The 18,384-nt window shown below is 38.7% G+C and overlaps 1 protein-coding gene across 1 annotated transcript in view; it reads right to left on the bottom strand.

Annotated features, from left to right (window-relative positions):
• Window positions 1-18,384, bottom strand: part of LOC142149622 (uncharacterized) — a 276,122-nt gene that overhangs the window by 220,350 nt on the left and 37,388 nt on the right. Inside the window, 2 exon segments of the mRNA XM_075204945.1 lie at window positions 2,182-2,236; window positions 9,842-10,191. Of these exon segments, the coding sequence (XP_075061046.1) occupies window positions 2,182-2,236; window positions 9,842-10,191 (405 nt within the window).

Below are 18,384 nucleotides of genomic sequence, written 5' to 3'. Positions count from 1 at the left end.
CAGTATAAAGGTGAGTAACGTTGAGATATAAAACCCTTCAATTACCAGTGTTTTGGCTTAAAATGACAGGGAAAAAATGGCTCACCATAGATATTGAATTTCTCAGACCTTATGTCCCTCCAAGTACCGTGAGCTGACACAGCTCAAATGCTGAAAGCAGAGATCTACTTCTGAGAATAATGTGACCAATCCTCATGGAGACTGTAGTAAGAACCTTGACACCTTTCTGTGCTGTTGTACTTTCATCAGAAGGATGAATCCAGGTGACACAGTCTCAGTATTTATATGTGATGTATTCAATCACAACTGATCACTAATCACCTGTACAACAGAATGACGAATGTCTAATACTTTAAGTATTGCTAAAAGGCTCAATGATATTTCAGATACAAAATTGAAAACATATATTAAACATGTATTAACAGATCTTATGTATATATATATATATATACATATAGGAAAATAAGCACATGGGATAGGGCGCCAAAATGGTGCAGTATTGTTTGTGTTAACAGTACTGAGAGATACATATAGATACACAGAATAGGTAGAAAGAAAAACCATCATAGTGTAACACTGTAAATTCAGCAGATTTATTGCAATGAAAATAAGTATCACACTTACATAAGAACAAGTATAAAATGCTTATCTGGGTTTCTTTGTGACATCCATCAGCGAATGGTATCTTCTGTCTGGTTCAGCTGTTACATCCAATAGAAGCTAAGTCACAGTGTGCGCTCCTGATCAAGAAACAAAGAATAAATAGTCCCACAATAGAATCGCTAGTCCTCAACGCGTTTCATCTGTGTATTTCTCAGACATTAGATGGTGCATGATCAAATACAGCGGGTGAAATAAGTATTGAACACATCAACATTTTTCTCAGTAATTATATATTTAATGGGGCTATTGTAATGAAATTTACACCACATGTCAGCAGCAACCCTTGCAATCCACACATGCAAAGAAATCAAACCATTGATGTCCATAAATTAAGATTTCTGCAATAATGTAAAATGACACAGGGAAAAAGTATTGAAGACATGAAGAAAGGGAGGTGCAAAAAGGCATGGAAAGCCAAGACACCAACTGAAATCTATTAGTAATTAGAAAGCAATCCTGCCAGCTGGTTCAGCCAAAACTGATGACCTATAAAAAAGTGTCTCATTACGAAGGTGTCACACAAGAAACATCTCATGATGGGTAAAAGCAAAGAGCTCTCTCAATACATTTGCTACCTTATTGTTGCAAAACATACTGATTGCATTGGTTACAGATGGATCTCTAAACTGCTGAATGTTCCAGTGATCACTATTGGGGTCATAATCCGGAAGTGGACAGAACATCATTCATCATAAACCAGCCACTACCAGGTGCACCTCGCAAGATATCTGACAGAGGAATGAAAAAAATTATCAGAAGGGTTCTCCAAGAAGCAAGGACCACTTGCGGAGAGTTTCAGAAAGACCTGGAATTAGCAGGAACAATTGTTTCAAAGAAAACAATAAGTAATGCACTCAGCGCCATGGTCTGTATGCACGCTCACCATGCAAGACTCCTTTGCTGAAGAAAAAACATGTTGAAGCTTGGTTTAAAGTTTGCTGCACAACATTTGGACAAGCCTGTGAAATACTAGGAGAATATAGTGTGGTCAGATGAGAGCAAAATTGAACTCTTTGGATGTCGTAATACACACCGTGATTGGTGGAGAAATGGCGCTGCACATCACCCCATAAACACCATACCAACGGTGAAGTTTGGAGGTGGGAACATCGTGGTGTGGGGCTGTTTTTCTGCACACGGTACTGGCATACTACATGTGGTTAAAGGAAGGATGAATGGAAAAATGTACCTAGACATTCTTGATAAAAATCTCCTGTCATTTACCAGGATGGCAGCAGATTTGTAATCTGTAATGTTTTGTCATTAATAACTATATTATTAACAGGTCACATCAATTACATCTTTTTTTTCTGTGCGTTGTTTTGGAACTTGATATTCCACATATGTATGGGATGTATCCCACAGTGTATTGTCTGTTAGAGCAGAGCGCACATAGACCCGTATTCATCACCACACGTATCTTTACATCCGCTCCTTGTTGTATATGGATGTGCGCATACCCGATGGACGTCTGTTTTTAAAAAAACGCACATTAGATTACATTACCCTAACACTTACCTTTCATGACAATCGGCATTGACGCTTTAAAAGTGGTGATATCTTGGGCGCCATTCTAAATGATGTCAAAACACCCTGCCGGCATTACTGGTGGTCATGATTTGTCAGCAGACTGTCGGGGACTTCTTTTGTCATTATGAAGGTCCGTCTGCATTTATTAACTGTCGGGCAAGTAGGTTTTGTTAATTCTTTTGTCGTTCTACTCACTGTCGTAAACAATGTTACATGGGTGAAAATTATAAATGCTATGGGGTAACTGGAAATATTGAAGACACAGAGACCAGATTGAACAGTCACAGGGAAATTCTTATTGTTTGGTAACCAGTTTATTTGCAGAGTCACTTTTGTGTAATGCTGAATATGGATACTTGATGTTTTCTCTGTCTCATGCATTGAAAATGAAAATATGCCCCAAGTTCGTTGTACTGTACACTGTATATGTTATATTTTACCTGACCTGTATTTGTTATTGTCATGATAAAGCTAAAAGTCAGAAATTAGTTATGTCACCTGGATTTCCTGCAAAACACTGGGCTCACTTAGAAAATAATAAGGAAAACACTAGTACAGAGAGCCTCATGTTCTTCTATTGTCGAAGTCGTATAATTGGATGAACGAAAGTATATTGGTTAATATTGTTTTGCCGTGCGATTGCGATCCGTACGGCACATAATGCGTGGCATGGTGCGATCACACGGTAAAATATGCACGCACGCACACGCACTATAACATTTAGTTTCATATATATATTTATAGATTACATTACAAAGTGATTTATGAGCAGACAGTATTTGGTTTATTATTAGTTTATATACTATGATTATATGTACACTTTAGTGTTATCTAAGGTTTAGGTTATGGGAAATGTGTCATGTCTGATATCATACTAATCCCCTATTCATCAGCAGCTGTCCGGTTCCATCGCCGAAGAGATCGCATATTGCATACTCTAGTTATTGATGTTATGGAATAAATAGCCAAATTGATATCAGAATGTGAAATGCTCATTAACTCATTGTAACTGGAGCACATCCCCTGGAGAGACGACCCCCACCTTTGGATTCCTTAGCCTGAACTAGCCTATGACCTGTTTTCCCTGGAACCACCCTTGTCTGGACCTATAGAAGCAAGCTACGTCATCTCTATTGTTCACTGTGTAACACTGTATATATAATCATAGCTGCACCCCCACCAGCCTCAGTCTTCACTGATCACAGTATTCAAGGGTGAATCACTGTTCACTGGTGCCCGTGGTTAGCGCAGCGCATCGCAGCGGTATGTATGTATCTTTTTGGTATTGGCTGTACTGTACTGTTGATTATATTATAATAATACATTTAACTGTTAACTTGTTACATCTGCTAAAATAAATCACTTTGTGCGTTAGAAACACAATACAATCGCCTATGTAATGCTTATTTGAAAACAATAGAATTACTTTAATACTATCTTTGCCCCTAAACCATGTCATCTATCAGGTATTCTGAGCTGTTCTCTGTTAGTGACGTGTGATGGCGGGTTTTTTGAAAAAAGCACCTGTATCATGGCCTTTTACTATTAGCTACTTTCAAAGTCAGGAGATTTGACATCACAAGCCCTATATAAATCACTTGCCTGCCACTTTTTCTTTGATAGGGTTTTGAGGAGAAAAGAGATAGGAGCTTGGAGGATTTAGGATTGTGAGAGTTGTTTTTGAGCGGTCTCGTGCTGCGATTTCTGATTAGAGTGTAAGTAGTCCTGTGTTCTTTTACAGTCTTGTGCCTTTATTTTCTGATTTAATTTTTGTCTTGTATTTATTGTATTTGTCTAGTCCTTTGTCTCTGTTACTTGTGTGTGAGTGTGTTGTGAGTGTTTCAGTAGTTAGTCTACTTTGTCCTTAGTGTTTGTCAGTACTCTGTGTTACTTGTTTTTTGTATATTACTGGACATTATGGCCAGAGATAGGAGGGGGGCAGAGGAAGAGGAGAGGGAGATGGAGCTGGAGGGGACAGAGGAAGGTGAGGAAGGGTTAGAGGAGGCAGGAAAGAGCAGGAAGACCAAGTCATGTAAGAATGTGAGATTTTCTCATGACTAGAATTGTCTGTTAGTGCACAATATTGTTCCCTGCTATTAAATAATTTTAGGGAACCTGGCAGCCTGTGTGAGGCCGTGAACGCGGTGCGGCCATTAAAACGGTCAGTGGCTCACTGCCGCAAAAGATTTTCAGATATAAAGAGGAGACTTAAAGAAAAAATGGCTGAGGAAAGAAAGTCAGCAAGACGAGCAAGTGGTGGACCCCCACTTTGTGTGGAATACACTACATATGAGGAGAAGCTTCAGGAGATACTGCCCCGGGAAATTGTAGAGGGGGTCAATGTGCAGGATACAGATGCACCTTCATTTGGCCAACCAGCTGGTGAGTTATTTGCAATTTGTACTCTAACAGATATGCAAGTACACATGACTTTTTATAAAAATTTATTTGTTTTTTCCAAAAACATTTTTCAAATATACTGTATATATTTCAAATGATTGTCGCTGCAAATACATTATATGCTTTATCTAATACATCCAGATTCGCCTGTAAGAGACTCCGCTCCGAATCCAAGGTCTACTCCTCCACCTTCTGTGAGGGATTCTGTCCCTGAAGAACAAGCAGGTGCGTGTAGTCTGTTTGGGGGAGAAACAATGGTGCTAGATGTTTTTATGTGCAAATGTTGGTGTACATGTTATATATCTTGATTTTTATATGGCTTGCAATGAAAACATCATGTACTACACAGAGGGAGAGCTAAAATAGTAATAGCTTACCCAAGAGCACTGCCTTGCAGCATTTTGCTGCCAGCACCATCATATTTGTGTATCCAAATAATTTGCTTTTCTATCCCCCTCATCCAAACATAGTCCAAATGTAGCAACACTACAGAACTCCTGTGGTGCCTTATAAATAAAGGATAATAATTCTAGAACCAGAGTGGCCATGAAAGGGCATAAATGGCAAATCTAACAGAGCAAAGAACCCATAAGTGAAGCATATGAAAGCAACCAAAAGTAGCTGACAACCCTCATATAATGTGAAGAGTGTCATTATGACATAAATGTGAGTGACCACTAGAGGGTGCAGCTAGAGGATTGTGGCACAATGGAAGCATAATACTTTTATATAAGACATATAAAGCCAAGGTGACTACTAATATCCATATTACAGGTAAATTGTACAGCGACGATTAAAAGTCTCAAAATTCAAAGATTATTTTATGAGGTCAGTAAATATGCCTTGTTGGAATTTGATGAATCTAAGTTTCTGCAACGTTCTGTTATCTAAGCTTGTTGACTCACAAGGAGTAAGCTTGGACTGCTTTATCATAGAAGTGCTACTGTGTATTTTTAATGTTAACGTTTGTTAAAAATAGGTCAGGAAAAGGACTGGATGAACAGTGATCCAATTTGGTTCCCTAAATTTGACATTTTTAAGGTTGAAATTGTTCTAGGGCATTGATGCTGTCCTTGTGAGAGACCTCAAATGTAGCTTTGTGCAATTTTTAAGAGTATCTCTGGTGGTAAGAACCGATTGTCATGATAAACTCTTCCCCTCCAAACATCTCTGACCACATCAAGAGATAGACCTCAGCTCAACCACAGTGCTCTACTTCTGATCTTCCCCTCTCTCCCGCTCTTTAAACCTTTTTCCACTCCCATCTCTAAGACTTCTCCCAATCTGCTTCCAACCAATGAAATTCCTTTCAAAACTCATCTCTTCAAGCTTGTCTACTATACTCCCTCCTAGACCATCATGTCCACTCCAACTATTTCCTCTGTCGACCTCATCCACTCATGTCCTATCTGCATCGACTGTCTCTCAATACTCCCTCTCTCTAGAATGTAAGCTATCATGGGCAGAGTCCTCTATTCCGTAAACCTCATGTCTGTCAGTCTCATATGACTCTGATATGGCAAAGTCTACTGCTGTTTGTTCACTCTCACACATATAACTCATACTTGTATCCATACTAGCCTTATGCCAGCTCATGAGTATCCATGTACATGTTGTTATACTTAATTGTATTTATGTATATGTTAATATGTTTATTATATTCATGTTTGTCATATCTGTAATATGTGTGTTATATTTGTAAGCTGATTGTCCAGCGTTATGGAATCTGTGGTGAACTATATATAAACAATGATGATGAAGATGAGGAATGTCGTCAGAAGTATTAAAATGAAATAAGTCTGTGATGGAGGCTTCAATATCGAGAGCTAAAGATCAAATTAGAAGCAGTGATTAATCCAACCGCATTCAGTATTGTTGTGGGACGTTAATGAAATGAAATGATAAGAAAATCCGCCATAATGTGTCCATAAAATGGGAATGATCTATGGGAAGGTTGTCCATAATGGGCATTGCTATATGGGAGTGGTGGGTACAGAATAGTTATTATTTATTTAAAAATTTTTCATGCAAATAATGCAGCTCAAGCAGGACAGTAATTTTATGCGATGCCCTGGAGGTGGTCTGACGGTATTGGAGCTGATGGATATGTATATATATATATATATATATATATATATATATTAATATATATTTTATGTACGTATTGTCGCTAACCAATAACGATTGCCGAGTCTCGATTTGTGTTTCCAACGCACAAAGATTTATTCGCAAAAGGTAGTATAATATGTTCAAGCGAAGTGATAATAAATACAGCCGTTACTTATCGCAGGCGCTCTGGATCCAGTGCAGTCATTCAATCCTGAAGTCTGGGGACAAGATGTCTGAACACTGGATGAGAAGCTGCTGCTTATATGCACACAGAATTACAGTAATACAATGGAGATGGTATAGCTTGCTTCTATTGGTCCAGGTTTCAGGAAGGTCTCAGGGGTCGTCATCATTGGCTACTTCATACTAAAGAATCCAAAGGAGGGGGTCATCTCTCCAGGGGGTATACTCTGCTCTTCCCGCCAAGATTCCTTAGTCTTAAGTAGTTCATAATTCCCTATCATTCATAACTCGTGTATGCACTCTGCGATTCCTTCGCAGAGTGAACCAAACAGTAAAAAATGTTAAAAGGTTTATTATGATACCACATATGATATGATTCCTTCAACCTGTTCCATATATTTCACTAATGTGCATATAACATATAATATATAACATAAATACTACAATATTCCGACATAACTGACTATGTGTTGCAACTACCATTAATGTGTACTATTTTACAAGTATGCGTGTTTGTGCGAATGTATGGTAAAAGACCAATTACTGTCGCTGCCACGTGTAGTAGCTGCGTACGCCCTTCCACGCCGTAGCGTGCCCATGTACGCCGTAGCGTACCGTACGCATCTTTTCAGACAAAGACAACCAAGTTTGCTCGACATTAATTGAAATGGCTTTATCCAATTTGCTGACTTCGACAATATATATAATGGATAGATGTGTGTTAAGTTTACTTCATTAGCCACACTTACACTGTGAGTTGTTGTCCCTCTGGATGACAGGAGACAAGGAAAGACAGCAGCTAGCAGGGAATACTAGGTATGTTTTCTTTTACTCAGCAATTGCTGATTGTCAGTAAGACCCTGTGCCTGATTCATCAAGTCATGCAAGCTAAGAGCAATATGCGCTTTAATGTAAAACACCCAGTAATTAGTTCTGCAGATTCCAGAGTTCAACATTTAAACAATCTGAAAGACCTATTCAATTTATGTCACCTGTTAATAATATAGGCATTAATGATAAAAATGTTTTTAAAAAAGTGTATTTTTATTTTTTTCCCCAAATGAAATTCATTTATTATATGTTTTTAATGTCTACTGAACATAAAATACATTTTTACAGTTCCTCCTGATTACAAACACATGTTATATCATGCATATGAGACTGTCATCACTAGTAATCAGGACTTAAACTAGTCCTGTAGCTGGAGCAAGAGATACAATTGAAAATCAAGTACCTGAGAAATTCCCAGAGCTTGAATCTGATGTGGCTCCGTGCGCTCGTGTTTGACACCCCTTACTGTACATAGAATAAGGAGCAAACTCCTTCCCTGCCCGTTCACTCCCAGAAATCGTAACCTGTAGAAAGTGTCTTTGCGTATGAAGATGAATTGAACATTGCTGCTTTTAGTTGTGAATGGTCCGGTTCTGGGAATGTGCAGATTAAATTTGCGGTTTATACGCAAAAAATCAGCATTTATGTTCCTTGATGAATCAGACCCTGTGTTTATATTTCAGTTTAGGGGAAAGAACACATAGCTAATACATTTGCTGTATGTTATCAATGTGTTCTTTGCTGTGTTTTCATTATTGGTTGTCATATTGTCAACATGGATGACCACCTAATTATCACCCCTGGTTCCACCATCTAAAATGCAGCAGAGTGTACAGTAGTCTATACTACTGAATATAGATATTAGATCCACGAACAAAAACATAATCTACACATTTATCAATGTAAGATGTTATTAAACATCAGGGGCTAGATTTGCTAAGCTGGGGGTTTGAAAAAGTGAGGATGTTGCCTATAGCAACCAATCAGATTCTAGCTGTCATTTTGTAGAAAGTACTAAATAAATGAATGCTAGAATCTGATTGGTTGCTATAGGCAACATCCCCACTTTTTCAAACCCGCAGCTTAGTCAATCTAGCCCCAATTGTGATAGAAACAGCTGCCAGTAACATAAATGGTAATTACAGATATTGTGTGATCATGGTCCTTCAGTCTATATACAGGTCAGTGCTGTCTGATTTGGATCACTATAAAGTATAAAAGAAATACTTATTTAAGACCTTTACAAGTAATCTGGAATGTCTATAAATTCAGTCTATATATAGGTCAGTGCTGTCTGATGACAATGACTATAGAGTATAAAAAAATACAATTGATGGTACCTTGGGAAACAATGTGTCCTCAGTTGGACTTATTTAATAACATGGTGTGAAGAACAAGGATGTGCTGTAACCCATAGCAACCTGATATCAGCTATTAACAGTCCGATGTCATAAAACCAGCGAATGTGATGATCTGATTGGTTGTTATGGGATACAGCAACCAGTATTTTACATTTAACATTTACTAAACAACCCTTTCTGAGTATATAGTTGTCATAACAGACATAGAAAAGACAGTAATAGAATGGTATGAGAGAAAGATTATGGAGATTATGAAAGATTATGTTATATATAACATAGACCAAGAGGGAAACATGTAATGTGAAACAGGGCAGTGTACAGGGTTATTGTAGAAATGTTCAGTACTTATAGCTCTGTCTGTCATAGAAGTAATCACTGTACTGAGAAGAGCTGCTGGAACTCTCTACTAGTTAGAAACTTCTTTCTTATACTAGTCATAGCACCTGCATGAGCAGAACAGCAGTATATTACAGAGCTCAGCAAGGGCTGCCACATCGTCATTGTCTACCACTAGTAGTATAGAGCTCTAGCTCATATTAGGAAATCCATGCCAGGTGAAAAGATGTCCCCAAGTCCAATAACCAGACTGCTCTAGTCTTTTATGGTTTATATCCTGTGTGAATCTTCTGATGTCTAACAAGACTTGATTTTTGGGTGAAACATTTGCTACATTCAGAGCATTTAAATGGTTTCTCTCCTGCGTGAATCATGTGATGTACAATAAGCTTTGATTTCAAGGTAAAACATTTGCTACAAGCAGAGCATTTAAATGGTTTCTCTCCTGTGTGAGTCCTCTGATGTACGATAAGCTTTGATTTCTGGGTAAAACATTTGCTACACTCAGAGCAATTAAATGGTTTCTCTCCTGTGTGAATCATCTGATGTCTTACAAGAGTTGACTTCCGGGTAAAACATTCGCTACATTCAGAACACTTAAATTGTTTCTCTCCTGTGTGAATCATCTGATGTTGTACAAGATTTGCCCTGTGGCTAAAACACTTGCTACATTCAGAGCATTTAAATGGTTTCTCTCCTGTGTGAATCCTGTGATGGACAATAAGCTTTGACTTAAATGAAAATGTTTTGTCACATTCAGAGCACAGATAGGGCTTCTCTTCTATTAGATCCATCATGTGTTTTACAACAAATTAGTTGTAGATAGTTTCTCCTTTTCAAATTTGAAGTTAGCTACTGTAAGAATTGATCACTGTAGTATAAATGACTTGTAGGTGAGTTTTTGGAACACTGAGATGCTCAGAGAACAAGGACCTTTCCAGTATGTCTTCTGTTATTAATGGGAATCCTGCTCATTAATTCACCTGTAAGCAAAAAGAGTGTTAAGATTTAGCAGCCTAATCATTACATTAATGAAACTACTTGAACAATAGTAACGTTATATTGGATACGGAATACAAACATGTTTTATACACTAATAATTATGACTCAGACATTAATCATTGTTTTTATTTTTGTGCACAGTGATACAGAAACATATATACTTAAATTAAATCTGTGAAGGTTTATCTGTACTAAATAGACTCCCCACAGACTCACTATTATTTAACAGTTTACATCTTTAGATGTAGGTGTTTCACAACAAGTACACTAAAGAAGTAAAAGTATTAAAAATTCAAATTATACACTCTGTAGTAATGTAATATATAGTCAGTAAATCATGCATCAGCAACCTAAAGGGGGGTCCTGCCCAGTACTAGAAATGTGTATCTAATAATGTGACCACTGAGTACATATCTATATATCTTCACAAGAATAAACTTTGTGGCGCTGACTGATTACAAAATAATAATAATAAACAAATAAAAATAAAATAAAATAACACCATACAGGAGGCTGCTCTTTCCTTAGACACCTGCTCCAGGTATATCTACAAAGTATCACACAAGCAAAAGCACCAAACAATGTAGTATTATCAAACAATTTTAAATAAACAGTGATGTGCTCTAATCAATATCTGTTGTCTTCTTCAAACAATTCGCTGAAAGTTCTCTTCAAAAAAGTTTTATTCATACAAAAGAGGTTTTTCTATATCTAGCTACACCAGAACCATAGGGGAAAGCAGATACATATAATGTACAATGTATCATCAGGATATATAAAGTTCAACACATGTTTTCCCAGCTTTGTCTTGCAATAACACTTTTACTAATAGATAATACAAAGTACAGAATTTACAATGCACAGTAGTGAATGCTAATAATTGTAATTCTGTAAATATCAGTATATTCTTATGTATAATATAATTACCTTACTCTGAAGATTTCTCCTTCTATCTCTTTCCCTCCTGATCATTCTTACTGTTCCATCCTTCCAGCTCTCCAGCCACCAACTCACTAACACTGGGCTGATACTGCCTATTTATAGTCATTCCTCCCCATCTCTCTTCAATAGTTCCCGGGATGACCAGAAGGTTCTCAGACTGTTTGTCTCCAGGTCTCTCATGTAAATCTCACTGATATGTAAATGAGGTATAAACATTCGTACTTACTACAAAGGAAAATACTAATTAGACCTTGGCAGGTGGTAAAATCTCACATTTTAATTAGATCAGCGCAGTCTGACATCCTGTTATGTCAACAAATGGACCTATTGTTTAGGATTCATCTATTATCTAGCCAGAGAGTGTGAGCAGAAAGGTATGTTCTGAATATCAATAGTAACACTAACATCAATATTATTCATTGTTAAAATAAACCATAACAAAATATATAAGTAAATTAATTTGTAAAGGCAGATTATTAATGATATTCATCTAGATTAAACTAGAATTATATATATCAAAGAACCCACTTTAAAACAATCAAATTATTTTTACTGAATAGAAAACTTTTTTTCAATTGTTAAAAAGCAGGTGATAGCACCCTCAGGAGCATGATTCAAAGATTTATGTACACAATGATTAGAAATAGCCGTTAGGATACTATATTAGATAAGTTAATGTCAGCAGAGTTCATAGAACAGAGTTGAATAGCTCACTTAGCAATGCATGAATATTTATAAACATTACCATACATTTGCAATATATGTATAAATATGGACTTTTCTAGGTTTTCACTTAAATTCTAATAAAAACACTGAAAAGATAAGTTATTATTATTAAAATACAGCAAATATATCAGCTATGTCTTTTTTTATCTATACTGAAATTTGAACACACGGGGCTAGATTTACTAACAGGCGTGATGCATGGCGGCGGTTTTCCAGCGGGTTTGCAATGCAAACAGCCGGATTTACTAATGGGCGCATTTCAGCTTCAATTTGAAGCCGCCGGCGATGTAACGGTTGGATGTAATGCTCAAAGCCGCCGGTGGCTTTGAATAGAACATGGCGCTTTTGCTTGAAATGACGGCGCTTTTGTGTAAAGGCGGTTTTTTAAAAAAATTACACCTGTCTCCTGGCCTGTTACTATTGGCTATTTTCAAAGTCAGGAGATTTGACATCACAAGCCCTATATAAACCACTGGCCTGACACTTTTTTCTCTGATAGGGTTTAGAGGAGTTTTGTGAGAGGAGTTTGGAGGATAGTGGTTTGCTGAGAGTTGGTGAGAGTTGGAGTTTGGTGGATTGGTGGAGCGATATCTGATTGAAGTGTGAGTAGTCCTGTGCTATTTTTCTGTTTTGTACATTTATTTTCTCTTTTATTTTCTGTCTTGTATTTTTTGTATTTGACTTGTCCTTTGTCTGTGTTACTTGTGCGTGCCTGTGTGGAGAGTGTCTGTAGTTAGTGTAGTTTGTCCTTTGTGTTTGTCAGTCCTTCTGTGTTTTGTGTTTTTGTGTCTGTGTAAAAATGTCCAGAGATAGGAAGGGAGAACAGGCTGAGGAGAGGGAGATGGAGGTTGAGGGGGCAGAGGAGGGAGAGGGAGAGGTTGAGGAGTCAGGAGAGGGCAGGAAGATGAAGACAGGGAGAAATGTCCGATTCTCCCACGACGAAAATTGTGTTCTGGTGCACCACATAGTTCCCTGCTATGAGGTCATCCTAGGGAACCTGGCAGCCTGGACTACTCTAAGGCGGCGTCACCAACTGTGGGGGAGAGTGTGCGATGCTGTGAACGCGGTGGGCCCACTAAAGAGGACAGTGGCGCACTGCCGCAAGCGCTTCTCAGACATCAAGAGGAGGCTTAAAGAGAAGATGGCCCAGGAAAGGAGGTCCACAAGACGCACGGGTGGTGGCCCCCCTCTTCGCATTAAATACACCAGTTATGAGGAGGAGCTGCGGCAGATAATGCCCCGTGAAATTGTGGAGGGAATTAATGTGCAAGACACAGATTCACCCTCGTTTGGCCAAGGAGTTGGTGAGTTATTTGTCGTTTTTACGATAACAATATTAAAAGTGTTTTTTTTTTTCTTAAAAGTGCCTTTATTATTTTAAACATGTTTTTTTTTTTAAAAAAATATGTTTTTTTTCTTAAAAGTGCCTTTTTTAGACAATCAGTATGTAAAGGGAAAAAAATTGTTTTTGAACTGTTTTTAAATTTGCAAACACATTTTTTCCAAAAATTTTTTATTTGTAAATTGCTTTTTGCTGCAAATACATTGTATGCTTTATCTAATACATCCAGATTCGCCAGGACGCCAGTTTACTCCCAGTCAAAGGTCTACACCTCCACCTTCAGCAAGAGATTCTGGCTCTGAAGAGCAAGCAGGTGCGTGTTCTCTGTTTGGGGGAGAAATAATGGACTTGGATGTTTTTGTGTACAAATGTTGGAGTCCATGTTATATTTAGTGATTTTTATATGGTTTGCAATGAGAACATAGGGCTAGATTTACTAAACTGAGGGTTTGGAAACCTAGAGATGTTGCCTATAGCAACCTATCAGATTTTAAAAATAATTTATTTATTGCGTTCTTCAAAATGTCTGCTAAAATCTGATTGTTATATGATATGATTGCTATAGGCAACATCGCCACATTTTCAAACTCGCAGTTTAGTCTATATCCCCCATCATGTACTACACAGAGGGAGACCTAAAATAGTATTCGCTTACCCCAAAGCACGGTCTTGTAGCATTTTGATACAAACACCCTCAATGTTAGCATTAAAAATTATTGACATTTTGAACCCATCACTGTAACGCATAGGCAAAATGAGATTTTACTCCTAAAACATATGAGTAGCATCCTTCATCAGGTCGCAGAGGACAACTAATCTTGAAGGTAGACATTGGTAACCATTCTTTAGTTGTTAAATGGGTTTTTTTTTGGGTACATTGACCAGAATGCAATTTACAAACATGTCATTTCCTATATACTTACCTTGGTTATTTCACCACAGGAACCTCAGCATCTCTGCAAGGCCAGCGCCAGTCTGCGCAGATGTCACCTACTGATGACCCACAAGGAGACACAGTCATCACTTTAGAGATGGTAGATGTCCCCGTGTCTACGCGCCAGGAACAAGCCCTCCGGAACAGTCATCCGAGCAACAAGCTGCAGCTCCTCAGATGGATACAGGGCGAGAAATGGCCCAATCCGTAGCTAATTTTCAGGTACAGCAGTGTCAGTTTATGGACAGCCAAACTCGGCACATGTCCCAAATTGCGGGCCAGTTGAGGCGGATACACCGCTCCAATAGCCAAATCCCTGCTGGAATAAACCGTCTGGCAAACGCTTTGGAGCAAACCAATGCGCAGCTGGCCCAAATGACTGGGGCTGTGGACGCCTTGCATTCCTCCATTCGCGAGGGGAATGCAAATGTTATCCGGCTGGCAGGCCAACTACAGCAGGAACTCATTGCCCGCTTGCCGGCTTCTTTTTCATCGGCCTCCACCAGTACTGCTAGTACGCCAAGCAGATCGGCACATAGTACTCCTCCAAGGAGAGGTGCTCGCACCAGGGGTGGGCGAGGGAGAGTAGAGAGTGGGGCAAAACATAGTGATATGCCAGCGAAAAGGCGGCGCTAGGGCAAAAATTGTATTATTGGGTAATGTTTTGTTATGTATGTGTAAGCGTTATACTTTTTCTTTTATTGTGTTGTAATGCAATAAATGCAGTTATATTTCATTGGTATCAGTCTTTCTTTTCTGCACATTAAACAAGAGTATACTGTTTGCATTAAAATGATGCACTAATGTCACGTACACATTGACCTCTGACTGTCACTTTCCAGGGATTTTCACAACTACAACATCCGGAGTACACACTATCCTCTGTTTAAAGGGTCCAATTTTATTAAAAAATTCCATAAAAAAAACCATTGCACTGACATAAAAAAAAAAAACAATATATTTTTTTTTACAGTATGCACTTACATTTAAAGTATTTTGTAATAAGACGGTCTCAAATCTGCCTCCCCCTCTGTGCTCTGCACATCACCAAATGGGACACGGGCCCCTACTTGTTCACTGTCTACTGCAATAATCGGTGGGGTAAGTTGATGTAAAGCTAGATTATGTATCAGACAGCAAGCCAGGATAATATCAGACACCTTTACAGGTGCATACATAAGCACCCCACCAAATATATCTAGGAACCTGGTTTACATGAGTACAAACATTGCTACTACGTCCACATCAGCCAAAGATTCCAGATTCAAACGCACTTTAAATGCACGTGGAGTGGCCGGTCTGTGCAGGGTCCGCGGAACAGATGACAACTGTTGTACATCCTCCTCCAGGCGCCTTTCTGTCTCCATCAGGTAAAAAGCTGCAAACATACACTGTCCAGAATGCACCACATTCCCCGCAAAAGCCATTCTCCAAAAAACCCACCCCTGATTAACTGCTGCCCGCTAGACTGTCACTGACTGTGATTTATTCAGGCAGAAACACCTTTTTGATCTTGTAACTTTTGGATTGCATTACCATTAAAGTAAGGGTTAACTATGTAATGACATATTGTGCATCCTGATTTTGAAAAAACAACAGTATTTTTGAGGATTTGTTACAACTGGAAAACCAAAAAAAAAACCTTTACATCAGTAAATAGGATGCAATAATACTGGGTGGAAAAAAATAAAAAAAAACCTACCCTCAAATTACATGACAGTTTGCCCATTTCCCATATATAATCCTAAAGGAGGAAACATTGCACAAAATGGCTCTTTCTCTTATGTTAAAAATGGCTAAATAGTTCAAACAGCACACTGAGCAATCTCGCTGCTCACAAGCAGCGCTTTCATTTTGGTCTATTGAATGGCGGTTTTCCAGCGGCTTTATAAACCCCCTAATAGTAAATCCGGCTGTTTGTATGTTGAACATTGTTGAAACCGTCATGGCGCTTTATACAGAGGCGGGTTTGGAAACATAATTTCTGGCCGTTTGGACGGCGGGTTTAGCCTTAGTAAATCCGGTGAGGGCTAAACCGCCGCCACATCCGCCGAATGTCAGCGGGTTTACAAACACGCCTGATAGTAAATCTAGCCCAGGGTCTTACTGCCAATAATTATTAGCTCAGTATAAGAAAATATACATCAAATTATTATTTATTTTTTAGGTGCGATAAAAGGTCTGCTGCACCGTACTTGACATATACAGTCAGCATTGATCTTTAGCCCATTACATAATACATATTAAATGAAAAAAATATAAAGACCTGACATATTGAATAAACAAACACAAACAGATAACAGGGTAATGTAGATAAAATTATTTACAAGACAGGAAGTGAGAGTTATTGTAATGTGCAATGTGCAGTAAGCCTGAACTCAAGAGAACAGGGCTAAGGAAGCATGCCAAGAGGTAGCGAGACTGAAGGAAAAGTAGAAAGAGTACACGAGGAAAGAAATCCCTCCACATGAGAAATTACGTCCTAAAGGAAGAAGGAAGAAATAAATAGGGTGGTTCCGAGTGGGAAAATGGAGATGGTAGACAATAAATGGGAGTTAGAAAGAGGGCTGATAGGCTTCAATGAACAAATTAGTCTTAAGGGCATGTTTAAAGCTTTGGAGAGTAGAGATAAATCTAATAGGACATGGGAGATCATTTCACAACTGGGGAGCAGCCCAGGTGAAGTCCTGGAGGCAGCAGTAGGAAGAGGTATTCAGTGAAGTAGTGAGGTGGCAGTCACTGGCAGAGCAGCCACAAGTGTTGGATGAGAGATTTGTATTTTAGGAGTTTAAAATTTAATTCTGTAGGCTTCAAGGAATCAATGTAGGGACTGGCGGAGAGGGCATCAGAGAGGGAGAGAGAAATAAGTTGTGAAGCAGCATTGAGGGTAGATTTAAGAGGGGGAAGGTTGGAGTTGGATAGGCCAGAGTGAAAAAGGCTATAGTAATCAAGGCAAGAGATTACAAGGAAGCGAATACGAGTTTTGATGGCTCCCATGTGAGAAAGACCTGGATCTTGGATATATTCCAGAGGTGGAAGAAGCAGGATTTTGAGAGTGAAAGTATGTGAGGTTTGAAGTAAAGAGAAGAGTTGAGGATGACCCCTAGGCAGCAGATTTCAGGGACAGAAAGGAGGGTAGTGTTATTAACAGAAAGAGAGAGGGGGGCAAGGGTGTCCTGGAGGGGAGGGGATTATTTCGGTCTAGAAATATTAAGTTTAAGAAAGCACTGGGATAGCCATGATGAGATGACCATGTGACAGCAGGAGACACAACAGATACTCTGAGAAGCAGACAAGTCTACATCTGAGGGTATTTTATTAAGGCAGCACCAAGAAAATAATCAGCCTTGGAAATGTCAAATTTAGAAAAATAAATTGGATCTCTTTTCACCCAATCTTTCCCTTGACCTATTTTTTTTTAAAAAAGCAACATCCTATTTTTAAAATTCACACAATACAGTAAAAAGTTCCAGTTTTTAGCCAAAGCTAACAGAAGGCACAGGGAAATGTCCGCTAAAAAGTCTGTATAACCGCTCTGTATGACTTAGTGGGATGTAGCAGCCAAACAGTCCCTGACAGTGATTTGAGGTAGTGACAAAGTCTATTATTCTGGGTCACAATAGGGAATAGCTCTGTGTCTCACAGTCTGGCATATCGTCTCACATGGCCGGTTAGACCAAATATGGAAAGAACAGACTGACAGAACCAGAATTCCTGCTCAGCCTTCCAATGAAGTAGCACACTCTCAGACAGTATGCACCCTAGCTTTATACCCTGCTGTAGTAATATTCCCTATAGTGAACTCTATTGTGCCAATATATTCTGGGCTGACTTGGGGCTATACTTTTCTTATCTGTCCCAAGTTAATAGGGCTCAGTGAGAACATCATCAAATTGCCTTCCAACCCACACAATCTGGAAAGCTTGTTAAGTCCCATTGATTAAACAATAAGCCCACATTATCTCTGGCTCCCAACTGCCTAATTTTCAGGAACCACTAGGTAGACAATATGCAAACATAAATAG

The sequence above is a fragment of the Mixophyes fleayi genome, chromosome 4 (genome assembly GCF_038048845.1).
Source record: "Mixophyes fleayi isolate aMixFle1 chromosome 4, aMixFle1.hap1, whole genome shotgun sequence".
In the NCBI taxonomy this organism is placed as follows: domain Eukaryota; kingdom Metazoa; phylum Chordata; class Amphibia; order Anura; family Limnodynastidae; genus Mixophyes; species Mixophyes fleayi.
The sequence above is the reverse complement of the archived record's forward strand: the minus strand, read 5'-3'. Positions and strand labels throughout refer to the sequence as shown.